The 27,964-nt window shown below is 40.1% G+C and overlaps 1 protein-coding gene across 1 annotated transcript in view; it reads right to left on the reverse strand.

Annotated features, from left to right (window-relative positions):
• LOC122561112 (adhesion G protein-coupled receptor A3) overlaps positions 1-27,964 on the reverse strand; it is a 522,394-nt gene that overhangs the window by 257,527 nt on the left and 236,903 nt on the right. Inside the window, exon 7 of the mRNA XM_043712551.1 lies at positions 19,032-19,245. Within this exon, the coding sequence (XP_043568486.1) occupies positions 19,032-19,245 (214 nt within the window). The remainder of the gene's footprint in view (positions 1-19,031; positions 19,246-27,964) is intronic.

Below are 27,964 nucleotides of genomic sequence, written 5' to 3' on the forward strand. Positions count from 1 at the left end.
AACAGGATTTAGTTAAATCCATGGTCAGTCTTATTACTGATAAATGGGTACATTACATGTACAGGGTGACCTGTATAATATAGTGCAAAAATGATAGTCATACATTTTGACTATTACAAAATGTTTCTATTTACAAATGTAGGAAAGATTGTGCTGGTAACAAGGATAACTAACAGGTGGAATTAAAGAATTGACTCCTTGGTTTTAACAGCAGCTTCAATTGTATTCATCACGTAGTTCACCACCACCTCCTTCAGGGCAATTATGGAAATAAATTGAACATCTACATCCCATGATCAAACATTAAAAACAAAACTCTCTGCACAAAGAAAGCCCACATCTTTGTTATTAATTGAACAGTAGGAGATGCTGTAAAATAGACAAGACTGATCAAGAACACTCAAGAGCTAATCACACTCGAGAACCATTTGGCACCAAGTGGGGGGATTGATAGTGTTTGATTTGCAATTTTGCTACTAGACTTAATGGGCTGAAGTCTAGAAAGGGGGTTGCTGGGGAAGTATTGTGCCCAACACCCACCCACCCACCCCAGTAAAAAGGTCCATTGCAAACCGTCTGCCTTTAAAAGTTGTTGCCTACCATATAACACTCCACAGGGGGCCTAAGCATACAAGTGTCCAATGTCCACCAATGTGAATCAAAGTCTGCCTTGAAAATCTGCCACCCAACCTGATTGGCAGCAGCTCTTCTAGTCCCAGCAGAACCACATGACAGTCATTGGAGCTGCTGGGATTGTAAGCAATTTCACAAAGAGGTCATCGAGTCATACAGTGCGGAAGCTGACTCTTTGGTCCAACCAGTGCAGGCCGAACATAATCCTAAATGAAACGAGTCCCATTTACCTGCACTTAACACATATCCCTCCTATTCATGAACTTATCCAAATGTCTTTTAAATGTTGTAACTGTACCTGCATCCACCACTTTCTCTGGCAGTTCATTTCACACACAAAACACTCTCTGTGGAAATAAGTTGCTCCTCCTGTCCTTTCTAAATCTTTCCCCTCTCATCTTAAAAACATAGTCCCTAGTTTTGAATACCTGCACCCAAGGGAAAAGATCCTTGTCATTCACCTTATCTCTACCCCTTATGATTTTATAAACCTCTACAAGGTCACCTCTCAACCACCACTGGTCCAGTGAAAAAAGTCCCAGCTTATCCAGTCTGTTGTTATATCTCAAACCCTCCATTCCTGGCAACTTTCTGGCAAATCTCTCTTGAACCCTCTCCAGCATAATAATATCCTTCCAATAACTAAGCCACCCAGAACTGGACACAGTATTCCACAACATCCCTCACCAATGTCCTGTACAACCTCAACATGACTTCCTAATTCGAATAGAAGACAGTGAGGACTTCAGATGCTGGAGATCAGAGTCGAGAGTGTGTTGCTGGAAAAGCACAGCAGGTCAGGCAGCATCCGAGGAGCAGGAGAGTCGATGCTTTGGGCAAAAGCCCTTCCCAACTCCAATACTCAAAGGACTGAGCAATGGAGGCAAGGGTGCAAACTTCAAAGAATTATGTATCTGAATCCTGAGGCCCCTCTATTCTACAACACTACCCAAGGCCCTACCGTTAATTGTCCTACCCCTGTTTATTACACCGAAATGCAATACCTCTCATTTATCTAGATTGAACTCCATCTGACATTTTTCAGCCCATTTTGATCCATTTGATCAAGATCCCTTAGTAATCTCAGAAAACCATCATAACTGTCTACGATGCCACCAATTTTGGGATTGTCTGTAAACTTACTAACCATGCCTTCTATATTCTCATCCAAATCATTTATATAAATGACAAATAAAAAAGGACCCAGAACCGATCCCTGTGGAACACTTCTGGTCACAGGCCTCCAGTCCAAACAAAATCCTCCTCCACCATCACTCTCCTACTGCTGTTATACCAATTATGTATCCATTTGGCAAACTCACCCTGAATCCCATATGATCTAACTTTACAAATTAGTCTATGATGCGGAACCATGTCAAAGGCCTAACTAAAGTCCAAGTGAACAATGGCTACTGCTCTGCCCTCATCAATTCTAGAGACTGCAAAGTCAGATCTTTTTGAAAGGGAGACAAGGAATGGATCTTGAAGGGAGACACAAAGGATAAATACTATCCTAGCAAGGGCACGCAGGACATCCCTGAAGTACTGCTTCTTGTTTTAAACCACTTTCCCGGGGGAAAACACAAACAGCACCACTGTTGCCTGGTTTCCACAGCTGAGCAGGAAGTGGAATGGGTCCCTTAATTGGCCATTAATTGGACAGCTAAATAGGCAGCAGACTGGCTGGGTTTTTTTAAAACTTGCCCCTTGTATTATAGGAGACAACTCAGGAGTGGGCAGGAGGTCAGTGAGTTAAGCATATTCTAGGCAGCTCCTCTCCACTGAGGGGCACATGCGACAGTGTGTGAAACAAGGCAGTACAGCACAGTTCAGTGACAGAGACCCACAACTCCAAGGGGTTTGCTTTACTCAGCTCAGAGACTGGGCCAGAGGTCTGGGCCAGCACCAGAACCAGGGCCTGTGACTTCCATATCTGTCCCTGACTGCTGGAAGGCAAGAGGATTTATAAAATGCATCTTCCCCCTCCCCAGCCCCCACCCTGCAACTCACACCATATCTACATTTTCAATCACCAGGGAACTGGTGTGCACAACTAAAAGATTCATGTATGGTTAGTACAAAAGCTTTAATCTCAGTTGTGAACACTACCAGTAAAGCACTTCAAAGTTTCCATCCAAATTACACAATCCTGAATTGGTCTTGTTTTGCAATTTCTTCATCATTGCCAGATAATTATCCTGGAGTACTTTACCTAAACTTTCACAGTCACACTATTTCAATTACAAGAGCTGTGGCAAACAACACTCCCATCTCTCAGGAGGATGAACAATAAATGCAGTCTTGTCAGCATAGTCTGTATGGCGAGAACAGGCTTTTCAATTCTTATCTCTACAAATAACAAGGATCTCTTTGCCTGTTGCCATTTAGCTGGTTCAAAGTTACAACCTTGTATCATAATAAGAAAGTCAATGATTTCATGTGATCCTGCAGAGAATTGCTTTTACTTCAGTGCCTCATTGGAAGTTTGCTACATGGAATATTTTCAATCATTTGATGAAATATCAGCATGTTTTCTGCTTTCTATAGCAGTAGGAGCCTCAGTTTACTTGAAAGTTGACACCACCAAAACATACAGAATTCTTTTAGCCATTACATTTGCTTTTACTCACATTGCTCTGGGATTTTATCACTATACACACTGGCTTCCTGACAATCTGATAAATAAAGCAAAAGATTAGATTCCTGAATATTTACATGAATTTTTTACATTTAGCAAAAGTTTCTAGGATCTAGATATAGAAATGCCAGTGGAATTTTCCTCTTATCTGTCTCTAGTTTTATTCATGCGGTTTATAATCTCTTTTGGCGACACCTCTCCATAGTTGTCCTGAAGACATTACAGGACTAGCGTTACATTATCAGATAAAAGTGGCAAGTTCCCTTCCCTGAAGGACATCAGTGACCCAGTTCGGTTTCCATGACAACACTGCAATTTTCACGGTCATTTTTCCTAATGTTGGTTCACAGCCTGCAATGGTGGGTGTCAACTCTCCAAACTCTGGAGTGCTAGTCGAGTGAAAGCCTCTCTCATCCATTTGGATATAGATGCAGTTTGAAAACAATTATAAATATCGTCCAATAAATGAAATGCAAATTAAAAAGTTCTATGTGGCTTCTTCTCGTGAAGGCCAGCGAATGTTTTACCACTGCTGCGCCAACTGAAGTCATCTCAACTCAACAAACACCAGAAATTAAGACCCTTTCCAGAACAAAATGGGATGAAAATGTTCGTGCACAGAATGCATATTGGAGTTCATGACATTTTTTAACAATCAGATACATTCTAAAACTGTTGAGCAGTGAAGGAATTTGATATGATCTCTCTACCTACATCCTGCATTACCCAGTGTATTGTGACTTTTAGTGTTAGTACAGTACATCCATTTAAAGATAGGGTAATGTGGAAATATTAATCCATGAATGTATTAGTATGCCATTGCAACATTAACAGCTGCTAACATGCCCACAAATTCAATTGGTACATGATGTTATATTTCAACTCTATTCTGGGCACCTTCATTTGCCTAAATGAGGCATAATCTTTATTTGTTCATGTTTAAAAATATAGTTGCCTTCAGTACTGATGCCAATTTGTGGTTCAGTTGGAGTTCATTAACACTTATAAACAAACCACACCTCTGTGGATCTTGACTGGGACAAAAACCTCCCCAAGTGTTGTTGCATCAAGCATGACGTTCACTGAATAGCTTAGTTCTCTCATAATTAATTCTCCAACGTCCTAGAGTAAGAGAGAAGCTGTTTCAGAATCATATTGAATGATTTTAAGTGTGTTGTCCATTTAAATAAGAAAATTAATTTAGCTGTAGAAACTGTACAATTGCCGGGCCTAGTTAAAACAGGAGTCAGGATCGTGCAAAGGCATCCTGTGGGTAAGGTACAAAGAGATGGTGCAGAATTTATAGTCCCACCCAGGAACGTTTTACATGGGTACCCTAAAATTATGTTGTGACTTTCCCACCACCTATTCCGTCACCCTCAACCTGGCTACAATTTAACAGGTGAGATCTCTAGTTGCCCATCCACCTCATGCCAATTTAGGCCCTTTCAGCACCACTTTCTGCCCATCTGCAATGTTATGGATAGTGGGAGGAGACTAGTAATAAGTAGGAAAAGGCAGGTGCCTCCTTCACTGCCCCACTCTTTCTAAATAAAAGCTTCTCCTAAGGTTGACCCTACTTCAGGTGTCTCTTTATCCCCATTGGACTCAAGCCAACAGTCCCCTTTCAAACATCTCCTCCCCCTGCCGCACCCCCGCCTCACACCCCACACTCCCAGCACCCATCCCAACTATACACCTTCCTTTCCTGCTCTCACTTTTTGCCACTGGCTCCTGGCTTTCCTTTTTCAAGGCTCGATACAGTCTCAGCAGTGGCCGCCACTCCTGGCGCTCAGTCCAGAGAGGTGCCAGCTGATCAAGTGTGCTGCAGGTCACAGAAGTAGGACCTCCTTGCAGTGTGCAAGGACAGTTTCCAATAACGTAATGCTCCTGCTAGAGCTAATGGCTGAAGCCTGCCTGTCGAATCAGAATCAAGTTTTATGGTGACAAAGCAGAAAACCTAGCAGCCACAAAACCATCCTCAAGGATGTTTCCTGTTTTAAATGGATACTTTGAATTATGAATCACCAATATCATTGAGTAAAGCTTGCTAACCAGTTTAATACTGATCTAAAACATTGTACATGCAGGTACACTAAATATTCATTCCTGGCGAACTGGAACTGTTCTGCTAATTCATAACAACTCCCATGTGAAAAATATCTTCTACAAAGTTCGGAATAAGGGGAACCATAATGTTACCTTCCTTTACTTCCTGCAAATAATTGCTTGCAGAAGTAAGTGAAATTAATGAATAAGTTATTCATTCTCTGCATAGTCAGGTATGATCACAAGATAGAATGAGAAGAAACTCCTTACCATATTTATTTTGATGAATAAAACACACTATTTTCATTTCCCTTACATCCTGGCACCATGCCTAAATACAATCACTGCCTGCAGCATTAAGTCTCATTTTCTACACTTCCTGCTGGCATCAAGTATGTGCAAGGCAAATCTAGTAACTGGACTAATTAAGTCTTTCCTCAACTCAGCGAAGACAGCATTAATCTTTTCCTAGGCTAGGGTGCAAGGATTGTTTAATGTATTCATATGTCTTTAGATGCATATTATCAGTAATCTAAAGAGCTTTTTATGGTTTCACAAGGATGCATAGTGGAGTTGTGGTCTTGTAATATGGAACTGTAGGTATCTCAACACATTGGAAAATACAATTCTGAGGAAGGGCTCAAAGCCTGAAATGTCAGTGATGTTTGCTTTTCAACAGATGCTGCTGGACCTTCTGCATTTCAGCAACATTTTCTGTGTTGGGTTTTCAGATATGCAGTGCTTGGATTTTGGTGATTAACTGTGTGTAGCGTAGCATTTGGTTTCGAGTTTGTCATGGATTAGTGGTGCTGGAAGAGCACTGCAGTTCAGGCAGCACCCGAGGAGCAGTAAAATCGGATGCTGCCTGAACTGCTGTGCTTTTCCAGCACCACTAATCCAGAATCTGGTTTCGAGCAACTGCAGTCATTGTTTTTACCTTAAGAGTTTGTCATGGCTCAAGCCTATAATTTCTACCAATGTGGTCTGAAATCCTGGTAACTTCTCTCCCTCATCTAGCATTCTTAAGAGTGTATCTGGCCAGTTATCTCAATGTGGCGATTTGTTTTCCAGCAGTAGAACATGGTCCATGTTTCAAAATGATTGCTTCATCGGCTGCAAATTGTTTTGAGACATCCTGGGCTCACAGAAGGCTTGAGAAACAGATAATTCTTTTCCTTTCAAAGCAAATAATAATGTTTCACATCACTGTGACTGCTATTATCACTGACAACAGTGCTATGCTTCCTCTGAAACTGCAAAAGATATTGTGCTTGGCATTAAAATTGGAGCTACAGGATTTTATTTCTGCAGCCCTTTTGTTAAATAATAAAGACATTAGGAGAAAAGTTGTTTGTCGAGTACTGCTTCAAGCAGACTAAGTTAGTTCCCTGAAGGCAGGCAGTGTTGCTGGCTGTTACCTTCACAGCCTGAGAGGGTTTCTCCATTGACACCTCAGCGCTGTGCACCTCTGGAAATTGACAGATCAATCTGTGACATTGCCAGTGCCACTTGAAGCAGCATGAGGCAGCCTCATTCTCCTCCATTGAAATTGTGGTTTCAAAGATTTACTTCATGGTGCGCTACGACCATAATACTGAATAAAAATATGAAGTAATTACAAAAGGAAGGGCGAGGGTGTGGGGTTAATGCATTCAGTTCAAACCAATTTCCCAGTATTTCCACAAGTGACAGGGACCCTGCGATTCAAGTGCTGATGTGAAGTTTCGCAGCATTAAAGTACATTTGTGCTTTTACTGTTTTACTAGATTCCAATAAAACAGTGGCAGGAACAGCAGAAATCGCCACTTATGTTCTCTTAAGGAATGGGAATCTAGTTTTGCATGCTCAGTTTATTCTTATAAAATTTCTTTTGAAGTTATTCCTTTAAGTTTGTATTAAAATAATCAACAGCTGATTACAATATTCTACTTTTGGGTCAAAACTCCAGTCCAAACTGAAATATATTAGAAATAAAGCTTTATTTTATGTTGTTTGCTTTGTTACCCTTTCAATTACCTCTTTGTTTTTTTCCATTCTTCATTCTTCCACCATGTCCTCCCTTTACCCATTAAAGTCCTTGCTCCCTGTTGCTAAAACGGTTGCAGATATTCTTTTCATGTAAATTGACAGTGCAGTCCTTCAAAGTATTGATAATATTTACAGTATTAAGAACCATTGTTGTGCTACTACAGTCCCTATTTGTTGTCCAGCCTCTCTCACAATACTGGGAGCAGCATACTTTGCTCATGCTGTGAAAAGAAAGCACTTTTCATAATGCCCTATAACTGATCAATGGCCAGGTTCCATTTAACATTAAAACTTATTCACAGTGAAGATGCTGATTTGGTTTTTCAATGAAATAAACACTCAACTTTCTCTAAAAGCTCATCAGTTGCCAGTATTAATTTTGTTTTCGTCTGTGCAGAGCTCTGAGGTCTGTTCATAACTGCAACTGCGAAAGATGCTGGCAAACCGATCAGCACAGGCCGACAATCAGAGTAACTGTGCAGCCGCCCAGCTTAGAGGAAATATTGCCAGTTGCCATTTTTCCTTTGTTTCTTTTCCTGTTGTATTGCAATCTATAATTCTACTCTTCCTCATCCCCCCCTACTCACATCAAAACAAAATATGAGCATTGTTTTATTTTGAAAAGCTTTTTAAAAAACCATTATAAATGAAGAACAGCCCTGCATTATTCCTTTTATTCATTTGAGAATGGGTTAAAGTATCATAGAGTTTGTGGATCCCATACATTCAGAGGTTCATACTGTTTCAAAGGACTGTAACACCATATGGCTAATTCTCTAACCCATGTTCAATTCAACCTCAATTCTTCATTAGAACAAAGAGACTAGGGAATTTAATCTTGTGCCTCAGTAAACACTAACGACTTAATTTCATGCTAAGATAAAAATCTGATAGAACACAAGTCTGTGTTAAGCACAGATAATAAGCTTGTGGTTAGCTACTTGACAAATTGACTTGTGCAGTTTGTATGATTTGGACCAACAGAACCAGCATAAATTTCATATCGGGACAAACTGGGGTCAAACAAGGCTGTGTCATTGCACCAATATTTCTCTCCATTCCTATCAATGCAAGTTACCCACAGGTGTGGAGGTAATCCACACAACAGACAGGAAATTGCTCAACCTTTGCCAATTTCAGTCCAAGTTCAAACCGCTTTGATCTTAGTCATAGAGCTTTGGCATGTTGATGCCCTTTGTGTGCATTCACTGAGAAACTGAACTCTAGGTCACTGTCAACCCGTTCTGTAAGGACAGGAAAATGGGCCTTTCACTAAAAGAAAACCTGGAAATCAAAGGGCCTCTTCCAAGCAGCTCCCACAGTAAAACATCTCCCCATTCCCGCAGTTCGCTCATTTTAGATCCCATTAAACTGGTATGCTAGCAAGTCATCCTTGATCCCAAGGGTCTATTTAAAAAGGAGGAATTACTGAACAAATTGACTAATGCAGTTAATCTTTCAAACATCAATATCCAGCTGAGCCATTTTTATTCTGTTGTTCTCTAATTTCCTATTCCTTTATTGTGATAGAAGGGAATGCAAACATATTCTAGCTTATGTTTTCACTATCTGCAAAGTACATGAGATGACATGACTGCCTATTCTATTTGGTTTAAATTTTCTCATGCTTTTCACATTATGTATTCCCTTTCTGTGTTTTTTAAAGTCTTTTCTTGTGCCTCTCTCCTTGCGTATATTGTATTCCCTTTTCTGTTGCTGTGGGCCACAAAAGCAGAAACTAGGAGGAATTGTCAAGATTATTTAAGTTATGGGATCCACATGGGATGATGTTATTCCTAAAGAGCAAATCGCATTTATACAGCACTTGTAATGTTAAATATTCAAGGGAAAATTAGACACTGAATGGGAATTGGAAGAGTTTACTGGGAGTTGGCATGGGGCAATGAATGCAAGCTTGAAAAGAATTTTGAGAAAGTCTTTAGAAGGCAGGAAAGACAAACTAAGGCAGAGAGGTAGATAGTATTCTTAAGTAAAGGACTACCATTGAACAGGGTTTGCCAGAAAGACCATGGATAGGAGCTCAAATATAAGGCTGAAAATGTTTGCAAGTGAAAGGGTGCAGCAACATCACAGATCATGATAAATAATTTTTTGAAACACAAGTATTGAAACAGGATGCACAAAGAATACAATAAAAGTTGACTTTATTTTTCCTCTATCGTTGTTCTCTTGGCACTTTGCATGCTTCTGTATCCATGAGTTGTACCTCAATCTCTGCAATGGACTCTTTCACTTTCACCATCAATAACAGTCATGCTTAAAGTATAGAATGTTGTTCAGTGGGTCACTTGATTACTGGTGGGTTAAATTTTCAATCCCTCCATTTATGGAGTATTCAAATCTTTAAAAGAAGCATTCCATTCAGATTACATACATTTCATATACCAACATGTTAGGAATTGACTAGCTCAGCTGGCTCAACACCTGGTGAGTGTTGCTGGCAGCATGGCTATCAATGTGGCTTCAATTCCCGCACCAGCTGAGGTTACCATGAAGAACTCTCCTTTGTAACCTCTCCCCTCTCCTGAGGGGTGGTAATTGTCAGGTTAAACCACCACCAGTTGTCTCTTTCTAATGGGAGACTAACCCTAAGACTATGGCGACTTTACCAATACGTACCCAAAGAAAAACATGTAACCAACTACTACTGCAGGTGCCTCCTTCTCTGCAAATTTCATTGCAAAGCAAATGCTTAAAACCCAGAACCTTATAAAGTAGCTGTTCTTCATTCTAAGTATGAAGACTTCACTGGCGAACTTAGTATTTCCTTCCTACCCTCAAGTTCCCTCGAAGGTAGCGGTCAACTGTTACTTTACAGTTTTGAGTAAAGGAGTTGTGAAGTAATGTTGAGGTTGTACAGGATGTTAGTGAGACCTCTTCTGGAATATTGTGTCCAGTTACAGGAAGGATATTACCAACTTGAGAGGGTTCAGAGAAGGTTGACCAGAATGTTGCCGGGAATCAAAGGTTTGAGTTTTTGGAAGAGGTTGGATAGGTTGTGACACTTTTCACAGGAGGGTAGGAATTTGAGGGGTGCCATTACAGAGGTTTATAAAATCATGAGGGGTATAGAAAAGGTGAATGGCAGTTATCTTTTCCCTCGGGTGGGAGATTTCATGTCTGGGGACATATGTTGAAAGTGAGAGGAGAACGATTTAAAAAAGGATGTCAGAGGGACAACCTTTTTTAAATATACACAGAGAGTGGTTCATGTGTGGAGTGAACTTCCAGAGGAAGATGTGGGTACAGTTACAATGCTTAAAAAACATTTGGATGAATAAGAACCGTTTGGAGAGATATGGGCCAAGCGCAGGCAGGTGGGACTTATTTTGTTTGGGAATATAGTTGGCAATGGACTGGTTGGACCAAAGGATCTGTTTCTGTGTGCTGTATGACTGTGCATGACATGACTCGAGGCAGCACAGACTTTTTCTGAAGATTTTCATTAACTTTAACTTGGTTTCTGATGTCACATTCAGTAAAATAAAACCTAGCATGATGGCAAGAACAGACATTCTCAATACAGCTTTTGCATTCATCTGAATTTTCTAGGTTAGCACCAAGGCTTCAGTGAGATCGAGAGCTGAGTGGACCTGGATAGAAGCCAAGCTGAGGTTGGGTTGTTGGAAAATGTCACTTGTTACCACTGTCATCTCCCAATGATGAATGACAGGAGACTGATTAAAGGGATGGTAATTTGCACAACTGAATTTGTCCTGTTTTTTGAGGACAGGCTAGATAGACACCAATGCTGCAGCTGGACAAAAACAGTTTGTCTTGTGACAATGCTCCTTCTGAAGCATAAGTCTTCAGCAAAACAACTGGGATGTTATTGGTGCTCATAACCTTTCCTACATGCAGTGTACTCTCTCACCTTTTGATATAATTTGTTGAAGACTGCCTCTGTGATGATTGGGATCTCAGGAGGAAGCACAAACAGACCATCCAATTAACACTTCTGGCTGAAGGTGACTGCAAATGTTTCAGTTTCCTTTGTATTTGGCAATAAAGTGTTGAACCCCACCATTATTAGAAATGGGGATATTCACAAAATTTAGTCTTCCATTATTTGTTCAATTAACCACTGACATTCACAACTGAATGTGGCAGAACTGCAGAGCTCTGATCTGATCCTTTGCTTGTGGCAGCTTTTAGTTCTGTCTTTTACGCACTGCTTCTTTACCGTGCATTACATTCATTGTTATAGCTTCACCAGACTGAAGGTACTCTAGTTCTGCTCTTCTCCATTCTAAAGTTGGTCATCAGTCTGGACATTTTGTGTAAAATAGGAATATACTGAGCCATGAGGTTACAGGTTTGGGGGAATGCAATTCCAGTCATATCTTGAGGAGTTTGTCAGCTCTGTCAGTCACCATGTAACCGTCCATAAAGCTTATTTAAATTCCCACCCAAAGTACATTTTGTGCCCAGGCAATTTGTTTAAGCATGCAGAACCTTTCAATTATTTTGCATAGCCGCACACATAATAGCTTAACAGGGCTACCTGTGCCCAGTTTGAGAGAACTTTTGGATTGCTGCATTGCTCATAGCCTCAAAGCTTCTTTTATGACATTTTCAGCACAGGAGGCATCTTGATTCATCAGCTCAGGGAGCCCACTGGGTGAAAATCTGCAGGAGGTATACTTGGACTTAATGTCATGAGATGTATGGAGTTAGCAGCTTTTTCCTACACCCATCAACTTTCATGATCCTCTGATTTATGGGTACTGTAGAAGAGATAATAATGAGAATATCAGTAGAAGGTGCAGGAGGCAAAGTGTCCCTATGCTGCCCCAGGACAGCCCATATAGTTAGTAATAGAGAGGCAATAGCACCTCTCTACCACAGGGTTTTATGCTATCACTCCCATTATCTCCCATTTATTATTCCTCATGTTGAAACAGCTGATGTTCCTGCTGCTATTGTGACTTTTGATAGGATGTTCTGTTCCAAACAAAAGGCATCCTGCCAGGAAGAGGTCAAAGGAACTGATCTGAATGCGTACAGCTGATCTCAAGACAAAGGTAGAAAAGGGATATGTTGCTCCAAAGGAAACAGAAATATTCCCAGTAAACTAAATTACCACGTTATATAGAAGTACAAATGCCCACCAACAACTGAATATAATGAAATTTAATTGCCTCAAAAGGCCTTCCTTAATTGAAGAGACGATAAAATTGAGCTTGTCATTATGAAACAATCTAATATTGATGAAATATTTCAAACGCTCATAACTGTTATAACTAAAGTCTTGAACCTTGCAAAACATAGGAAGGGAAACATGTGTTCCTTGGCCTTGCCAAAATAAACAAATGGACTTTCAGGGTCGTTGTCTTTCTCACTGAGAAGTAAAAACTGCGGCTGAGGGGAAAGGGACTCTGTTATTGTGAGAGACGAGATGTATTCCAAATTTAAGTCGCAGTGTTCTGTGGTTAAAGCATTCCCCCAATATTACATCACTAATTTCTCAGTCAAAAATCAAAATGGGGAGAGGGTCATATGTAATGAATTAAACCAAGCATATTTATCAAAATGTTAGATTTAAAAACAGAAAACCATTCTTACATGGATTGCTTTTTGCAGATCCCTGAATTTCTTTATAGTTAACATTATCTATTCAGAATTATTCAGCCATCCAAATAGTAAAGGCAAATAGATCACCCAACTGCCGGGCTTTAACATAAACATGTAGCTTTCTCCAAGTCTGTTGTCCTCATTTTGAAGTTACTTGTTATTAATTTACGTAACAAACTTTTATTCTCTCCTTTCTACTTATGGGCCTTTATTTCTGTCTTTTTAACTATCAATTTTAGAATCTCTCTCAATGGACTGACTTTTAAAATTTCATTTTTAATTCACAGAAGTGAATCACTGCGTGTGAATTGATTTATTTTTGATGCCAGGCTGAAAGAGTGATAGGCTGGCCCATTGTGCTATGTAGCTTCATATGATCAACATTCATTTTAAAGCATTTGAGGAGATAGGTAATGTTAGCCTACAATGTTAATAACAAGCTTCACCCATATTGGATAGCTGTCAAGTTTTCCAGAATGTTTGGTTATCCACTCAAAGTTTGAAGATGAACTATTGATATGGGATTTCTGACTAGACTAAGAACATTGTGTTAATTCCATAAAATAGATATACAAGCAAATAAAGCATTTGCAAAGTTAAAAATGAATAAAAATATAAAGCAAACTGACTGCCAAATGAAATAATCAATCAAGTCATCTTCACTATGATAACAGTGTTTTTCAATGATTAAACATAACCTGGTTAGGAAAGTTGATTCTGCTAGCGTGAAAAGGCTAACTATTGATTACAGAAAGAAAACACATTCCTACTCACATAGCTACTTGTAAATTAAACCAAAGAAAGTAGGATCATTTTCTCAAGTCAGATCATCAACAAACACAAAGCACCAAGCAAAAATTATATACAGATGACCACAGCGCTTTTTAGCTTTCAGTTGCTTTGGCTCAGGCATTAAACTGAATCTGTAAGCTAACCCTTTTCACGCACCATAATTGTTTCATTTATTCATTTTGTAATAGGATCATATCAGTGTATTCTATTGCATTAGCTCAAAACATTCACAGCAGGAAACAGACAGCAACTGGGTTTTAATAACATATTGACAGCCATACTGTGTTGCTTTTCAACCACACATCTGTTACCTGATGTGGATTGCTTCTGGTAATACGTGCAATGAGTATTTATTTGGTGGGATGGAGAAACAATGAGATTCTGTACCTCAGCTAGAAATAGTTTAGGATGTAGATTGTTAAAACAGAATCATATTATTTCTATTTTTCAAATGCCACAACAGCTAAAGCAAAGGTCACAGAAAATTCACTTGCTCGTTCTAATTAATTGTCTAGGAATGTGACCTTGACATTTATTGAACACACACAAGTTCTCGATTGTTCTGAAATTCTACACACTTAAGGAGCAGTATTCAAGAGTATTTGCTTACATTTTGCAGCTAAAGCTGTATAAGTGCACATACCATTGTTAAACCAACAAAATGACCAGTGAAAATTCTCACTGCTGCAGACTGTAATGCCTTTGCAATATATTGTCTTGTGCTGTACTACTTTAAGACACCAAATACAGTCACTGACGACTTTACTTGCTTCACTTACATTCAAGCACAACAATATTCCTTTAAGAATGGATTTTACACAACCCATCTCAGTAAATATTAATCAAAGGTCTCCTGAAGCAACAACATGCTGTGGGAGATGAAGATGATAATGGTAACTGTGAAGGACAAAGTAATCCACAAATAGCATTTTTGCTATGGCTCATAAGCAAATTCATACAGAAAAATAACAAAAGGCTGACAAGTTTGCATTGTCATAACCACAGATCATAACATGGGATCACCAATATATTGAAATTTTTATTCCATGTGTTTTTTTTAAGAAAAGGACTGGTACTGCCACGATAATAATGAATGTAAATCCAGGATTATCTGGCAAGGAATATTGGAATGCCACATTGGTACAGAGTCAAGGAAGCCATTTACTGCAGGTATATGTATGTTCTACCCTTCCAGGAATATGCACATAAAATGTTTCAAGCTGACTTCAACCAGAGCCCATGTGTGTCAGTGGCCTGATGTCCTCCTGTGTTGACTAGTGTGCTGTGAAACTCTCAGCTTTGAGAACAGCCATTAAACACCCCTACACTGCAGGTGAAGAAAAGGTTAAAACACTCTTTTACTCTGAGTGCTGCCAGCCAATCAATGTTGAAAGGAATCAGAATAAATTAACTGCAAATCAATCTCCAAAGCCAAGAATCTTGAAATCGACAGTTTAACTATCAACATCAATGCTATTGTTACTACCCCATGTACTGGCTCCAGCACTATGCATCTAAGGGCCATAAGTCATGGACATTGTCCCTTAATGAGTTTTCCCTAGACAGAAAGTAATGAATTGATCAGAATATCCATTACTATGTAAGATTGTTTTAAGCAGTCTACCTCAGATTATCTTGGTAGGGGCAGGTGTCTCAACATCTGAATGGCTGAAGCTAGATATCTTATACTGCGACTATGTAGTAAACCCGCCATCACTTTTCTCCATTAACAGGAGGCAGTTGTCAACCAAAATAATCATTTGGCATACCATACAAATGAGTAATATGGTATATAAGTTTCAGCCCTGATGTGATGCCAGCTTTGGAGACTGCATGTCACAATGGCCAGTGGACAATATCAAAAAATATCAACCAACTTCCAAGCCTCAGAAAAGTATATCTCCCACCGTATATGATTCTGTTACTGAAAATCATTTATTAAATAATCCGAACAACGTTAAGTATTGCATCAGATATTAATTTAAGATCACCAATCTTGTTCAGAGCATGTTGCATTTTTGCAGGCTAGAATCCAGAAATATTAACACATTGGGCCATTATTTAAAATCTAGACCAAAAGAATTTGTACATACATTGCACCGGGTCCTTTGAGACTTCCAATCTCTGTTGCATTTCCATGGCAACACCCAAGCCAATTGGACTCTACCTGCCTAGTCTGAGAATTAACATTGACAGCTAACTGTTCTTGCGAATCAGCATCCTCTTTCCATGCTACATAAAGTGGTATCCTTTTTTGCCAAGTCTCTTCTTGTGTCATTGTCCTGATGAATGCCAGACAGATAGCTTTAACCACTTGTCGCCTTGTAGCAATACTTGACTTTTACTTCCTTTGGACTCACTTCTCAATCTTAACCTGTGCGTACATGTTTATTGTGTAATTATTTTTTCTCACGATTAATAATGAATAAATTTATGCTTTTGTTAACTCAAGAAAACCTGATTAAATTGGCACCTTTTAAAATAAAAATTCATTTGGTTTGGGAAAAGAGAAACCCCTTAAATTAGCCTTGTTGTGACCTTGTACTTAAGGGTGAAAGCAGAAAAGGTTTACATAAACATTTTTCAGCAATTTGTTGATATTTTGATTGTGATAGTAAACACCCAAAAACACCCGATTTTTGGAACTTCAAAAAAATCAAATCAAATCAAGACTGAAGTAAACTCTGACTGCCTTAAGCCTGCAATATTTAGCGATTCACCGGCCTTGAAGCTTAGTCAAGCTTTGAAGTCCCTTTCAATCCTGTTCTATTTGCTTTGGTAGTGATGACCATGATCCCCACCCTGCATTTGTCAATCATTTCAGTCACTGTTTGCCCACTTTAAGTCTCAATTGATGATTCGCAAATGCCATTTTTGATCAAAACGTCAAAAATACTCCAAGCTTCACTGCTTGACAACGATGACTCTTTGAGTCTCAATGTTATACCAAAGCATAACTAAATTCTATAAAGTTTAATTAAAACTAGGCCAAAGTTATCAACTTTGAAATGGCATTCTGTGCACACCTACAAGCTATTCAGTCATTTTTCCTCACATTCTTTTTTAATCAAAGACTTCAAGCATTGTTGTGTTGTGTCTCATGGCTAGACTGCTTTATACTTTTAAGGCACAGGCTCATGATAGCATCACTGTGTCATAGTATGTAACCTGCTGGTTCAAAGGTCGCAGTCTCCATCTTGTTGAAACCTCTTGCAGCATGACAATCTGACGGGAACATGCCATTGTTGATATCCAAATTCCTTAGCTTTGGTCCAGTCATGCACATGCCTCTCTTATAACACATTAAATACCAGCAGCTGTGATAAACACCTACTGGATCCATTCATATTATGTTATCTATGCCTCATTTTTATATCAAGACAGTAAACACAGGTGTAACCTCATTAGGGTACAAATATGCTGCTTAAGGTAAAAAAAATCAGTAATTCTGTGACAGTCTCTGAAAGAGAGCTAACAGTGGTGGCCACTTATAAAGAAATAATTCCCAGATCCTACTTTGATTTACAGGGTTACAGGGATGGAGGGGTTGGGGTACAGTGAGTCTGGGTGGGATGCTCTTTGGAGGGCCAGTAAGCTGGAAGGATTGACTACGCAATTTCCCTAACTCCCAGCAGCAATGCTGTTCCATCCTTATCCAGACAGATAGTGCCATTCTCGCTGTGAGGAAAATGAGTTATCTTATCAACCAGTCTGACACTAACTGTGTCCATTAGCAGCAGGACTACAGTCGACAATTGCTCTGGTACCATAAAGGTATTCATGCTAAATTATTGTTTTCTCCTGTTTGACACTCAGGGCAGCTCAAACATTTCATAGAAACAATGAATTATTATCTGTTTTCCTTTCCAAATGTGTATTAAAGCAATGTCCATTTCAGGTAAATTAGGCTGATACAGCATGGAAGATGAGCACAAATAGCCACTTGAAGTACTTCAATAGGAAATCCTATTATTCAAAAAATACTAAACTAATAATCAATCATTCAAGAGAAGAGGTTGGGGAATGTATAATTAGCACTTATACAATGATTAATGTCATTTAAAGTATGAACAGCTTCAGCGATCAGAGGATTGAAAAAGCATATTTTTCAATGTAATTTCATGCCTTTTCCAAAAAGAAGGTGGGAGTCCCCTGTGGCACAGTGGTGGCATCCTTACCTCTGGACTGAGAGACCCAGGTTCAAGTCCCACCTGTGCCAGTGATATGTAATATTAATTAGGAAAAATAGGTAAAATAAAAGAAATCACAAAAGATTTTTGGTCTGAAGTTCTGGATGGGTTTGATGTGCTATATTCATCATTGTTGACAATATAATCTCTTCTTCAAATAGCAAAGTAAACAATTACAAGTAAAGACAGAACATGCTGTAGGTACTCAGAAGCTCTGGGGAGGGAAGCAAAGTAATATTTAAGGTTGATGATTTTGCATCAATTCTGAGTATTTTCAGCATTTTCTATTTCTGATCTCCAGCAACCCAACTAATTTTCCTCTTGTAAACAAATGCAAACTTCGTCTTGGGAAACTATGTTTTTTTTGGTGCTTGATGGCATGTTAGGTTCAAACCATCCTGCACCGTACAGCTGAAATTGCAAGACTAAGGCTTCTTTATAAATATTAATATAACCTAGCTGAGTGGTGAGAACTGAACTGAAGGCTTGGGAATGGGGATATCTGCATTGTTCATGGTTCAAAACATTTGTACCCAAGCCATGTTTGATTTGTAATGCCACATGTAGTAAGTACTTGTAATAGAGTGACAACATTAGCAAACTATGATTTGATTCGATCATAATGGTTGTCTTATAGATTAGTATTTGTTGCATATATCAGTTATTTATTTGCTTGCATTTTTGCATGGTACCAATGGAAAAATCTTCAAACTTTATTAAAATTATCAAAAAATTAAAGTTTGTGTAGCATCTTTGGGAATTACTAATAAAATTATTTTGCTAACCTAGTTTCTAAGGTGGAAAGTTAATAAATGATAGGAAAAGACTTAAAATATCTGTCATTATTTTTCACTCCAGAAGGTGGCACTTGCTACTGAGAACAATGAAATGGTATGGATTATTACTTTGACTTCAGTCATTCATTTGTTTTCAGCTTAGTATTATTCACTCTGCAATGCGTCATATATAATATGCAACAATGCAGAGAAATCAAGCCTTTATGTGCAGAAAAAAAATCTCTTCTGAGCTACAATGCAACAAAAACCTCAAACCTAGAATGATTTAATAGTAGACAGTTAAACGGCGAGCAAAAAGGATATTTCTACCTGGATATTAAGCAGCAGTCATGTATTATAACGGGTTCTACAAATATTTCATTATCTTCGTCTGTTTCCACTATTTTCCCGCTATGGTGCCATTGGATTTGTGTTGTTTTATCCACATATGTTGCAGTGCACATAAAAGGTAGACGATCGCCATGGAATACCACTTGTTGTCGTGATGGAATCATCTGAAATAAAGGCAGCTCAAGTGGGCCATCTGAAAATGAACAATTGTAAATAGACACAATCAGTAACTTTTTGATACATACAAAAGACGTTTCAGACAAAGAAACTTTTTGGTAGGCATCACAATAAAATTCCTTGTATTAATGTTTCTTCATAATATTCATGGAAATAGTTCTAAGACACGTTACAGTCTGTAATATTATTTCCTAATCCCAATCAGATTTAATTCCTGTATCTACATGTATACTCACCACAGTTCCTGTAGGTACACATGTACTTACCACAATTGCTTTCAATCACAAAAGCATTTAATGAAGCAAGTAACATTTCCAATTTTCTTGTCAGGTTTGCTAAAAGCTCGAACTTCACCTCATCAATGATCTCTCTCACTCTACAAAACTTATTCCTTCATAGATATTAGATATTGTTGACAAGGTCAGAATATATTCACCATCACTAAATTCCCTTGAGAAGAGGGTGGTGAGTCGCTGCCTTTAATTGCTGCTGCCTGAATAATAACAACGTTGATAATGGTGTCAGGTAGGGAGTTGCAGAGTTTTAATCCAACAACAAAGAAGAAATGGCAGTACATATTCATGTCAGGATGGTACAGTTTAGAGGGGAACTTGCAGGTCATGGTGCTCTTACGTGACTGCTCAAATAAAAAGGCAAGAAAAACAATGCCACAGATTGTGAAGTTGCTGTAGGAGTAGTCTCAACTAGACTAGATTCCCTACAGTGTGGAAACAGGCTCTTCGGCCCAACAAGTCCACATTGACCCTCCGAAAAGTGACCCACCCAGATCCATTTCCCTCTGACTAATGCACCTAACACTATGGGCAATTTAGCATGGCCAATTCACCTGATCCGCACATTTTTGGACTGTGGGAGGAGACGGGAGCACCCGGAAGAAACCCACACAGATACTGAGAGAATGTACAAACTCTATACAGACAGTCACCCGAGGCTAGAATCGAACCTGGGTCCCTGGTGCTGTGAGGCAATAGTGCCAACCACTGAGCCGTTGTGTGCTCGTTGAGTAATATGTGCTTTGCCTCCAGCTTGATATCTTTACCTGATGTGGCAACGCTACTGTTATCATTTGTAACATACAAAATCAGGCATGGATAATACAGTCAGAGAGATGTACATCACGGAAACCTACTCTTCTGTCTAACTCATTCACGTCAACCAGATATCCTAACCTAATCTAGTCCCATTTGCCAGTACTTGGCCTATATCCCTCGAAACCCTTCCTATTCATGTACCCATCCAGATGTCTTTTAAATATTGTAATTGTACCAGCCTCCACCACTTCCCCAGGCAGCTCATTCCATACATATGCCACCCTCTGCATGAAATTGTTGCCCCTTGGGTCCCTTCAATTTTTTTCCCCTCTCACCCTAAACCTATGCCCTCTAGTTCTAGACTCCCCCCCACCCCAGGGAAAAGACCTTGTCTGTTTACCCTACCCATGCCCCTTATGATTTTATAAACCTCATCCTCCGATGCTTCAGGGAAAACAGCCCCAGTCTGTCAAACCTCTCCCTCTCGCTCAAACGCTCCAATCTTGGCAACATCCTTGTAAATCTTTTCTGAACCCTTTCAAGTTTCATAACATATTTCCGATAGGAGGGAGACCAGAATTTCACAAATTTTTCCAAAAATAGAGATGTGGCATTGAAAGGTCCAACAGATATTTACACCTCATTAATAAATACAAACATTACATTCACAGGTTGAATGCTGGGCTAGTATTAAGCTTTTCAATTATAAAGGAACAGCATCTCCTGTTCCAAGTATTTGGAGTTAAGGTAGAGTCGGAGACCCTTATACGATCATGTCACATGCTATGATACAGTAACGATATCATGAAAATGTTCCTTTTTCACATCTTCCTTTGCCAAAGATTACTAAAAATCCCAAACAGGTATAGATGGTTGTACATGGGAAGTGTTGACAAATTGAAAATTATACAAATAGATAAAACAGAGTTTAGAGGATTAACATTTCAAATTTCAATGTAATATTTTGGAGGTTTCACAACTCATTCTGACCTAGAAGCGTCTGAGGAAGTATGCATTGTTTTCTCTGCACTTGTTTGACAACCTGGATGCCTTGCTACTCATTGCTATCCCTAACATTACTGCTCAGTTGTCATTTTCAGTGTGTCTTCCATCACTCGCCATGCATGAATGATGTGTCATACATTGGTCTCAGCTGGTTTCTGGTGCATCATGGTAAGTAATGACTTTATTTGATCTGGGCTAGATGCATATCCTAGTCACCTTTGCTGTATCTCTATTTCCAACTCTCACTCTCTGCCTACACAGTTTTGGTAGTTCACAACCTGATTGCTCATTATTCTTCAAAAACAGACGAAGATGAAAGAAGTGTACAATGTCTTCAGATGTGTCCTCAACATTCTTTGGAGTGATTTGATGATTGGTAACCAGCAAGGTCATTGACACTTGTCTCTGTGCATAGGTTGTGCACAAAAACACGGCAATGCTCTGGAGAGATCTTGTTTCGTTGTTCAAAACTTAATGACCATTGATATCGATAGTAGATACCATACATTCAGCCAGATCGTTTGGACATGGATACTGGGGTAGCTATGTGATATAGGTCACTTCCCATATAATATATTATATATGGCTAAACAGTTTGTCAATGAATTGCAGTTCATTGTCAGACACTATCCAGTACTGAAAAATAACGGTCATTATGTCAGCGACTGTCTCACTCTGTGTTGCTGAGTTATTAGAGAAAAGGAAATTTGGAGAATTAACCCATCTCAAGGATGTAATTTTCTTCATGCACTATGAAAAGGTCGATTTTTACTTTTATCCAAGGAGTGGACGGAACATCATGTGGAGCTAGATGGTCCCTCTGCTCCTGGAGTTGAGGTGTTTGTTATGCCTCACATGTATTCATGAGTAATTGAAATTCCTGATTTATCCCTGGGCAGTACAGACTCAGGTGCCATGTGCGCTCAATACTTGTCTCCCCTGTTGCAACAAGAACATAATACTTTCACATAATACTTCTGATATTATGACATGTTTGACCTTGTTGATTTGTTGTGATATACGACGCTCATCTCTGTATGGTCAAAATGAACAAGTCTTCTCAGGAATTTCTTTAATACTGTGGGTCATCACTAGAAATGCTTTTTTTGCAACTGTTGTAGTTGCTCATCTTCAGTAGTTGCCAATTATAACTGGTCTCATTGGTTCTGGCCAAAGAGCAACAAATCTACCTTAACAAAATCTTCAATTTATACTGAAGAGCATCAATGAGCAGATCAACAGGAATATCTTGGATGTGGATACGTGTGCATGTTTCTGTGTGTATACAGGACTGGCACAGGTATAATCTGCTCAGCATCCAAGATTAAATCTTCCTACTGCCTGCTTTATATTTCACTTCAACGTTATATCTTTGCAGATTATTAACAGATTCAGTTGTATCATGGATGATCTGTTCCACCATAATGGGTGTGGTTTGAATCTCGTGAATTGTGAGTATACTGAGGTCTATGTATTTTTGTGGACCTGTTACTGCTGGACTACTGGTATCTAGCAGGTAGAAGATTTCAGGAAGCCAAGATGAGCTTGCACAATGGCATTGCAGTGTGATTCTGCCAATATACATAATTGTTGATCTGCATTACACTGTGAGAAAGTCCTTTGTAAGCTGTACTCTGGAATAACCGACGACTTTTCATTGCTGTTTTGAAGTCTTTGTTTAATTATAGACTTGATTACAGTGCAGTGTTTGTTGATTTCTTTTTCTAATTTTGCTCCTCTTTCCTTTTTCTCTTGGTGCTGGCTATAGTCAATTAAGAGGGTTGTTTTAAAAATTAGAGACTTGTAGTGTAAGAAGGTTTGCAGTTGCAGGTTGCTACGACTAAGTGGCGTTCACACAATGAGATTCTGGGGCGGAAATGGCTGCCCTCCAATAACCATCACCTTCGCCCTTTGTACTCGGCATTACACCAACTAATGGTGAGTACTCCACTGATTCCCATTGACTCCAGTGTTGCTCGGGCTCCTTGATGCCATACTCTGTCAAACGCTGTCTTCATGTCAAAGGCAGTCACCTTCATCATCCATCTAGATTTCAGCTCATTTGTTCATCCGTGGATCAGCAACATAATGGACTTTGGTGCCACTGATCCTGGTAGAACCAATTTGAGCACAGACAAGTTAATCATTGTTGTGTAAGTATTATTTAACGACACTGTTGTTGAGACTTTCTGTCTTTTGGATGATGATTACAAGCAGGTAATAAAGTGGTAACTGACAGATTAAATGGCCTGCTTTCTATGCATAGGACATACATAGACAATTTTCCATTTTGGCCAGTAGATGCCAGTGTTATAGTTGTACTTCAGCAGCCTGGTGAGGGATATTGTTAGTTTTGTAACACAATTCTTTTGCACAACAACGCACATGTTTTCAGAACCCACAGTCTTTGCTGAGCTCAATGCGCTCAGCCATTTCATGAGATAAATATGTCAACTCCTGTCTCCCCAAAACCTGTCCACTATCCACAAGTCAGGAGCCTGAGGGAATACTCCCCACTTTCCTGGATGTGAGTGCAGCTCCCAAAACACTCAAATAAACAGGATAAAGCTACTCACTTTATCAGCATCCAATGCATTGCATTTAACATTCACTCACTCCACCACTAATGCACTCTGGCAGAAGTGTGTACCATCTACAATGACGGACTGCAATTACTCCCCAAGGCTCTTCTGACAGCACCTTCTAAACCCGTGACCTCTATCATCAAGAAGGACAAGAGCAGCTAGCACACAGAAACGCATCCAGCTGTAAATTCCCCTCACAGTCACACACCATCTTGACTCAGAACTTTATCACTATTCCTTCACTTTTGCAAGGTCAAAATCCATTTCCTACAAGCAGTATGAGTGTATCTGCACCAGGTGGTCTGCAAAAGTTCAAAGAAGCATCTTCTCAGGGTCAATCAAGGTGATCGACAAATCCTGATCTTGCCAGCGATGTCCACATTCCATGAAATAATTTTAAAAATTCATTTGATGTGTATTAATTATCGGATACTGATACATGTGATGAAGGGAACCACAAGTGGAGTCACTGGTGCATCTTTCACTTGATACTTGTGCAGAAGGTGGTTGCAAATATTATAGCCTTGTCTTTTTCATTCAAATGCTGGCCTCCCCATCATTGAGACCAGAGCTAATTGGCCACTCCTGTTCACAACTGGAAATGGAACACTAACAGAGGTTTCATCTGATCAGTTGGTTGCAAAATTGCTCAGTTCTGTCAAAAGTAAGCTGCTTCGACTGTTAGCCTTTTGTAGTCCTGAAATGTAGCTTCACTAGATTGGTACCTCTTTTATGGGTATATGTAATACTTCTCCTGACACTACTCTCCAAACTTCAGTAAATCCAATGTTAATCATCTGACTCAAAGGTAATGGTCGAGTGAGAAATTTGTCAGGTTGCAGTTTTTAATTGAATATAATGCTTTTGTTGTTGATGGTCCACAACTCTTAATGGATACCCAGCTTTGAGCTGCTAAGTGTGTTCTAAACCTATCACATTTAGTACAATGTCAGTGCCACAGAGTGAAGGAGAAGTTTAATGTGAAAATGGGACTTTGATTTCATAAGGTGGTCTCTCTTCTCGTCTATCATGGACAGATGCATCTGCACAACAATAGATTAGTGAGAGTAAGTTAAGTGAGTACTTCCCTGTTAATGATTCAGTCTGGCAGCTGCCACCTTCAGGACTTAGTCATGAACTGGACTCACAAATTAATTATATTCAATGTCTTTGCAATCTTCACTGATTCTAACACGTGATAAGATATTATTGTCCGCTCTTGTATGAGCAAGGAAGATATGGCTGAGAGCTCGGAATGAATAAGATTAGTTGTGAGGCTTTTGGCTTCACCTATTTATAGAATCATAGATATGTACAGCATAGAAACAGACCCTTCGGTCCAACTCGTCCATGCTGACCAGATATCTTAAATTAATCTAGTCCCATATGTCAGCAGTTGGCCCATATCCCCCTAAACCTTTCCTATTCATATTGCCATCCAAATGTCTTTTAAATGTCGTAATTGTACCAGTCGCCCCCACTTCCTCATTCCATATACACACCAGCCTCTATGTAAAAAAGTTGCCCCTTAGGTCTCTTTTATATCTTTCCCCTCTTCACCCTAAACCTATGCCTTCTAGTTCTGGACTCCCCCACCCCAGGGAAAAGACCTTATCAATTTATCCTATCCATGCCCCTCATGATTTTATAAACCTCTACAAGGTCACCCCTCAGCCTCCAATGGGCTTCATGAAAAACAGCCCCAACCTATTCAGTCTCTTCCTATAGCTCCCTATTTGCTGCCTTGTCACTCCTATGTTCAAAGCTGTTCAAGCGATCTTCTCAAAGATTGGCAATGCATCCTCCTGGGATTTTGCAAATTTGGAGAGACGGGATGACTACATTAGAGACATGACTACATTAGAGACTAGAATTAAAAAGCAACGAGGTCATATAAAAGGTAAATAAAAGTCTAGCATCAAACTTTCTAAAATGATTGAAGAGGTTAAAAAAGAAGTGACAATGAGAAAAAACGGACAGGTGGGAAGGAAGATGGACAGGTAGAACAATTCAAGAGGGCGGTGCCGAGTTGGAGGGTTGGATCTGGGATGTGTTGGGGGAGGGGAGATGAGGAAACTGGTGAAGTCAACGTTGATGCTGTCCAATACCCCAAAGGATCCTTCCACATCCAGCAGAGATTTTCCTGCACAGCCAAGCACCTCATCTACTGTGTCCATTGCTCTCGATGTGGCCTCCTCTACACTGGGGAGACAGGACGTCAACTCACAGAACGTTTCAGAGAACATCTCCAGGGCACACGTGCCAAACGACCCCACTGCCCTGTGGCTGACGACTTCAACTCCCCCTCCCACTCCACGAAGGACATGCAAGCTCTGGGCCTCCTTCACCACCAAATCCTAGCCACCCAATGGCTGGAGGAAAAATGCCTCATCTTCTGCCTTGGGACTCTCCAACCACAGGCATCAACATCTACTTCACCAGTTTCCTCATCTCCACCCTCCCGCCATCTCATCCCAGATCCAACCCTCCAACTCGGCACCGCCCTCTTGAAATGTCCTACTTGTCCATCTTCCTTCCCACCTGTCCACTTCACCCTCTCCTCTGACCTATCACCATCACCTCCAACCCGCATCTACTTATTGCCTTCTCAGCTATCTCATCCCCACCCTCCTATTTATCTCTCAGCCCCCTTCCCCTCAACATTCCTGATGAAGGGCTTATGCCTGAAACGTCGACTCTCCTGCTCCTCGGATGCTGCCTGACCTGCTGTACTTTTCCAGCACCACACTCTCGACTCTAGACCACTGACATTACCACTACGTTAGCATTCCCTGTACCAGTCCTTCATCACTTTATTTCATGCAGATGAATTAAATAATGGAACCTTCAAAAAAGTGAAGATTTTAGGACTGAGAAAAGTTGAATGGACAAAAGTTGCATATCATCCCTGTGGGTTTTGTAAGCCTTGTGCACCATCCAGGATGTTGTCCACAAGGGGGCAGGAAGCATCCTACAGCACGACATTCACCATCCACAGCAATCACTGTCCCAGCCACGTGACCTGGAAACTCAGCCGACAAAGTACATCTCCCTTCTCCCATTCAGCATCAAAAATATTCATTAAATTTTCATCTGGCAAGCCCCAATTCAATAGGGATGGCAGATGTAGGCACTGTCTCCATCTGCTGGTGGTGCTTTGCTTCGATAAAGGCTAAGGTTTTAAGAAATGAAAGCAGATGTGGGCTATTGAAATGTTGCTATCGTACCCTTCAGTTCCCTCCGTCCCTGAGGACTTCATCAATCCCAACAGATCCTTCAGCTCATTGACTAAAGTCAATGCCTCCTTTGGATGCCCACAGGGGCCTCTTACCTCCTTTCCAATTCTATAAGCCCAGCTGTCTCATAGGTTGTTAATATTGGTTTTCCCTTTTAGCCTCTCAACAGGGGTGTTCCTAACTTACACTGTTGCCATACCATCAGTGTCACGGCAACCACAATGACAATCTCCAGGCCATAAGAGTTGTGGATCAAAGTGTACTATACTCTCAACAAGAATTTTTTTTTTGTTTTTGGGGGCAGCATGGTGGCTCAGTGGTTAGCACTGCTGCCTCACAGCACCAGGGTCCCAGGTTCAATTCCAGCCTCGGGCAACTGTTTGTGTGGAGTTTTCACGTTCTTCCTGTGTCTGTGTGGGTTTCCTCTGGGTGCTCCAGTTTCCTCCCACAGTCCAAAGATGTGCAAGTCAGGTGAATTGGCCATGCTGAATTGCCCATAGTGTTATGGAAATGGGTCTGAGTGGATTGCTCTTCGCAAGGTCAGTGTGGACTTGTTGGGCCGAAGGGCCTGTTTCCACACTGTAGGGAATCTAATGTAATCTAAAACAAATCTAATCTTTAATGTGCAAAAGAAATAAATTCATTCATCACAGAGTCAGCATTGAAAATTCCACAGTGCTAAATCCTGTGGTCAGAAAGTGTTTGACCACAACCTGGGTTGACTTCACCAGGGGAGTGGGAGAGAAGGAAAAAAGAGAGGAGGAGAGAGAAAGGGGAGAGGAGGGAGGTGGGGGAAGGGAGAGAGAGAGAGATTAGGGATGGCAGGAGACAAGGGGAGGAGAGAGAAAGAGAAGGGG

Source organism: Chiloscyllium plagiosum, chromosome 22, assembly GCF_004010195.1.
Source record: "Chiloscyllium plagiosum isolate BGI_BamShark_2017 chromosome 22, ASM401019v2, whole genome shotgun sequence".
In the NCBI taxonomy this organism is placed as follows: domain Eukaryota; kingdom Metazoa; phylum Chordata; class Chondrichthyes; order Orectolobiformes; family Hemiscylliidae; genus Chiloscyllium; species Chiloscyllium plagiosum.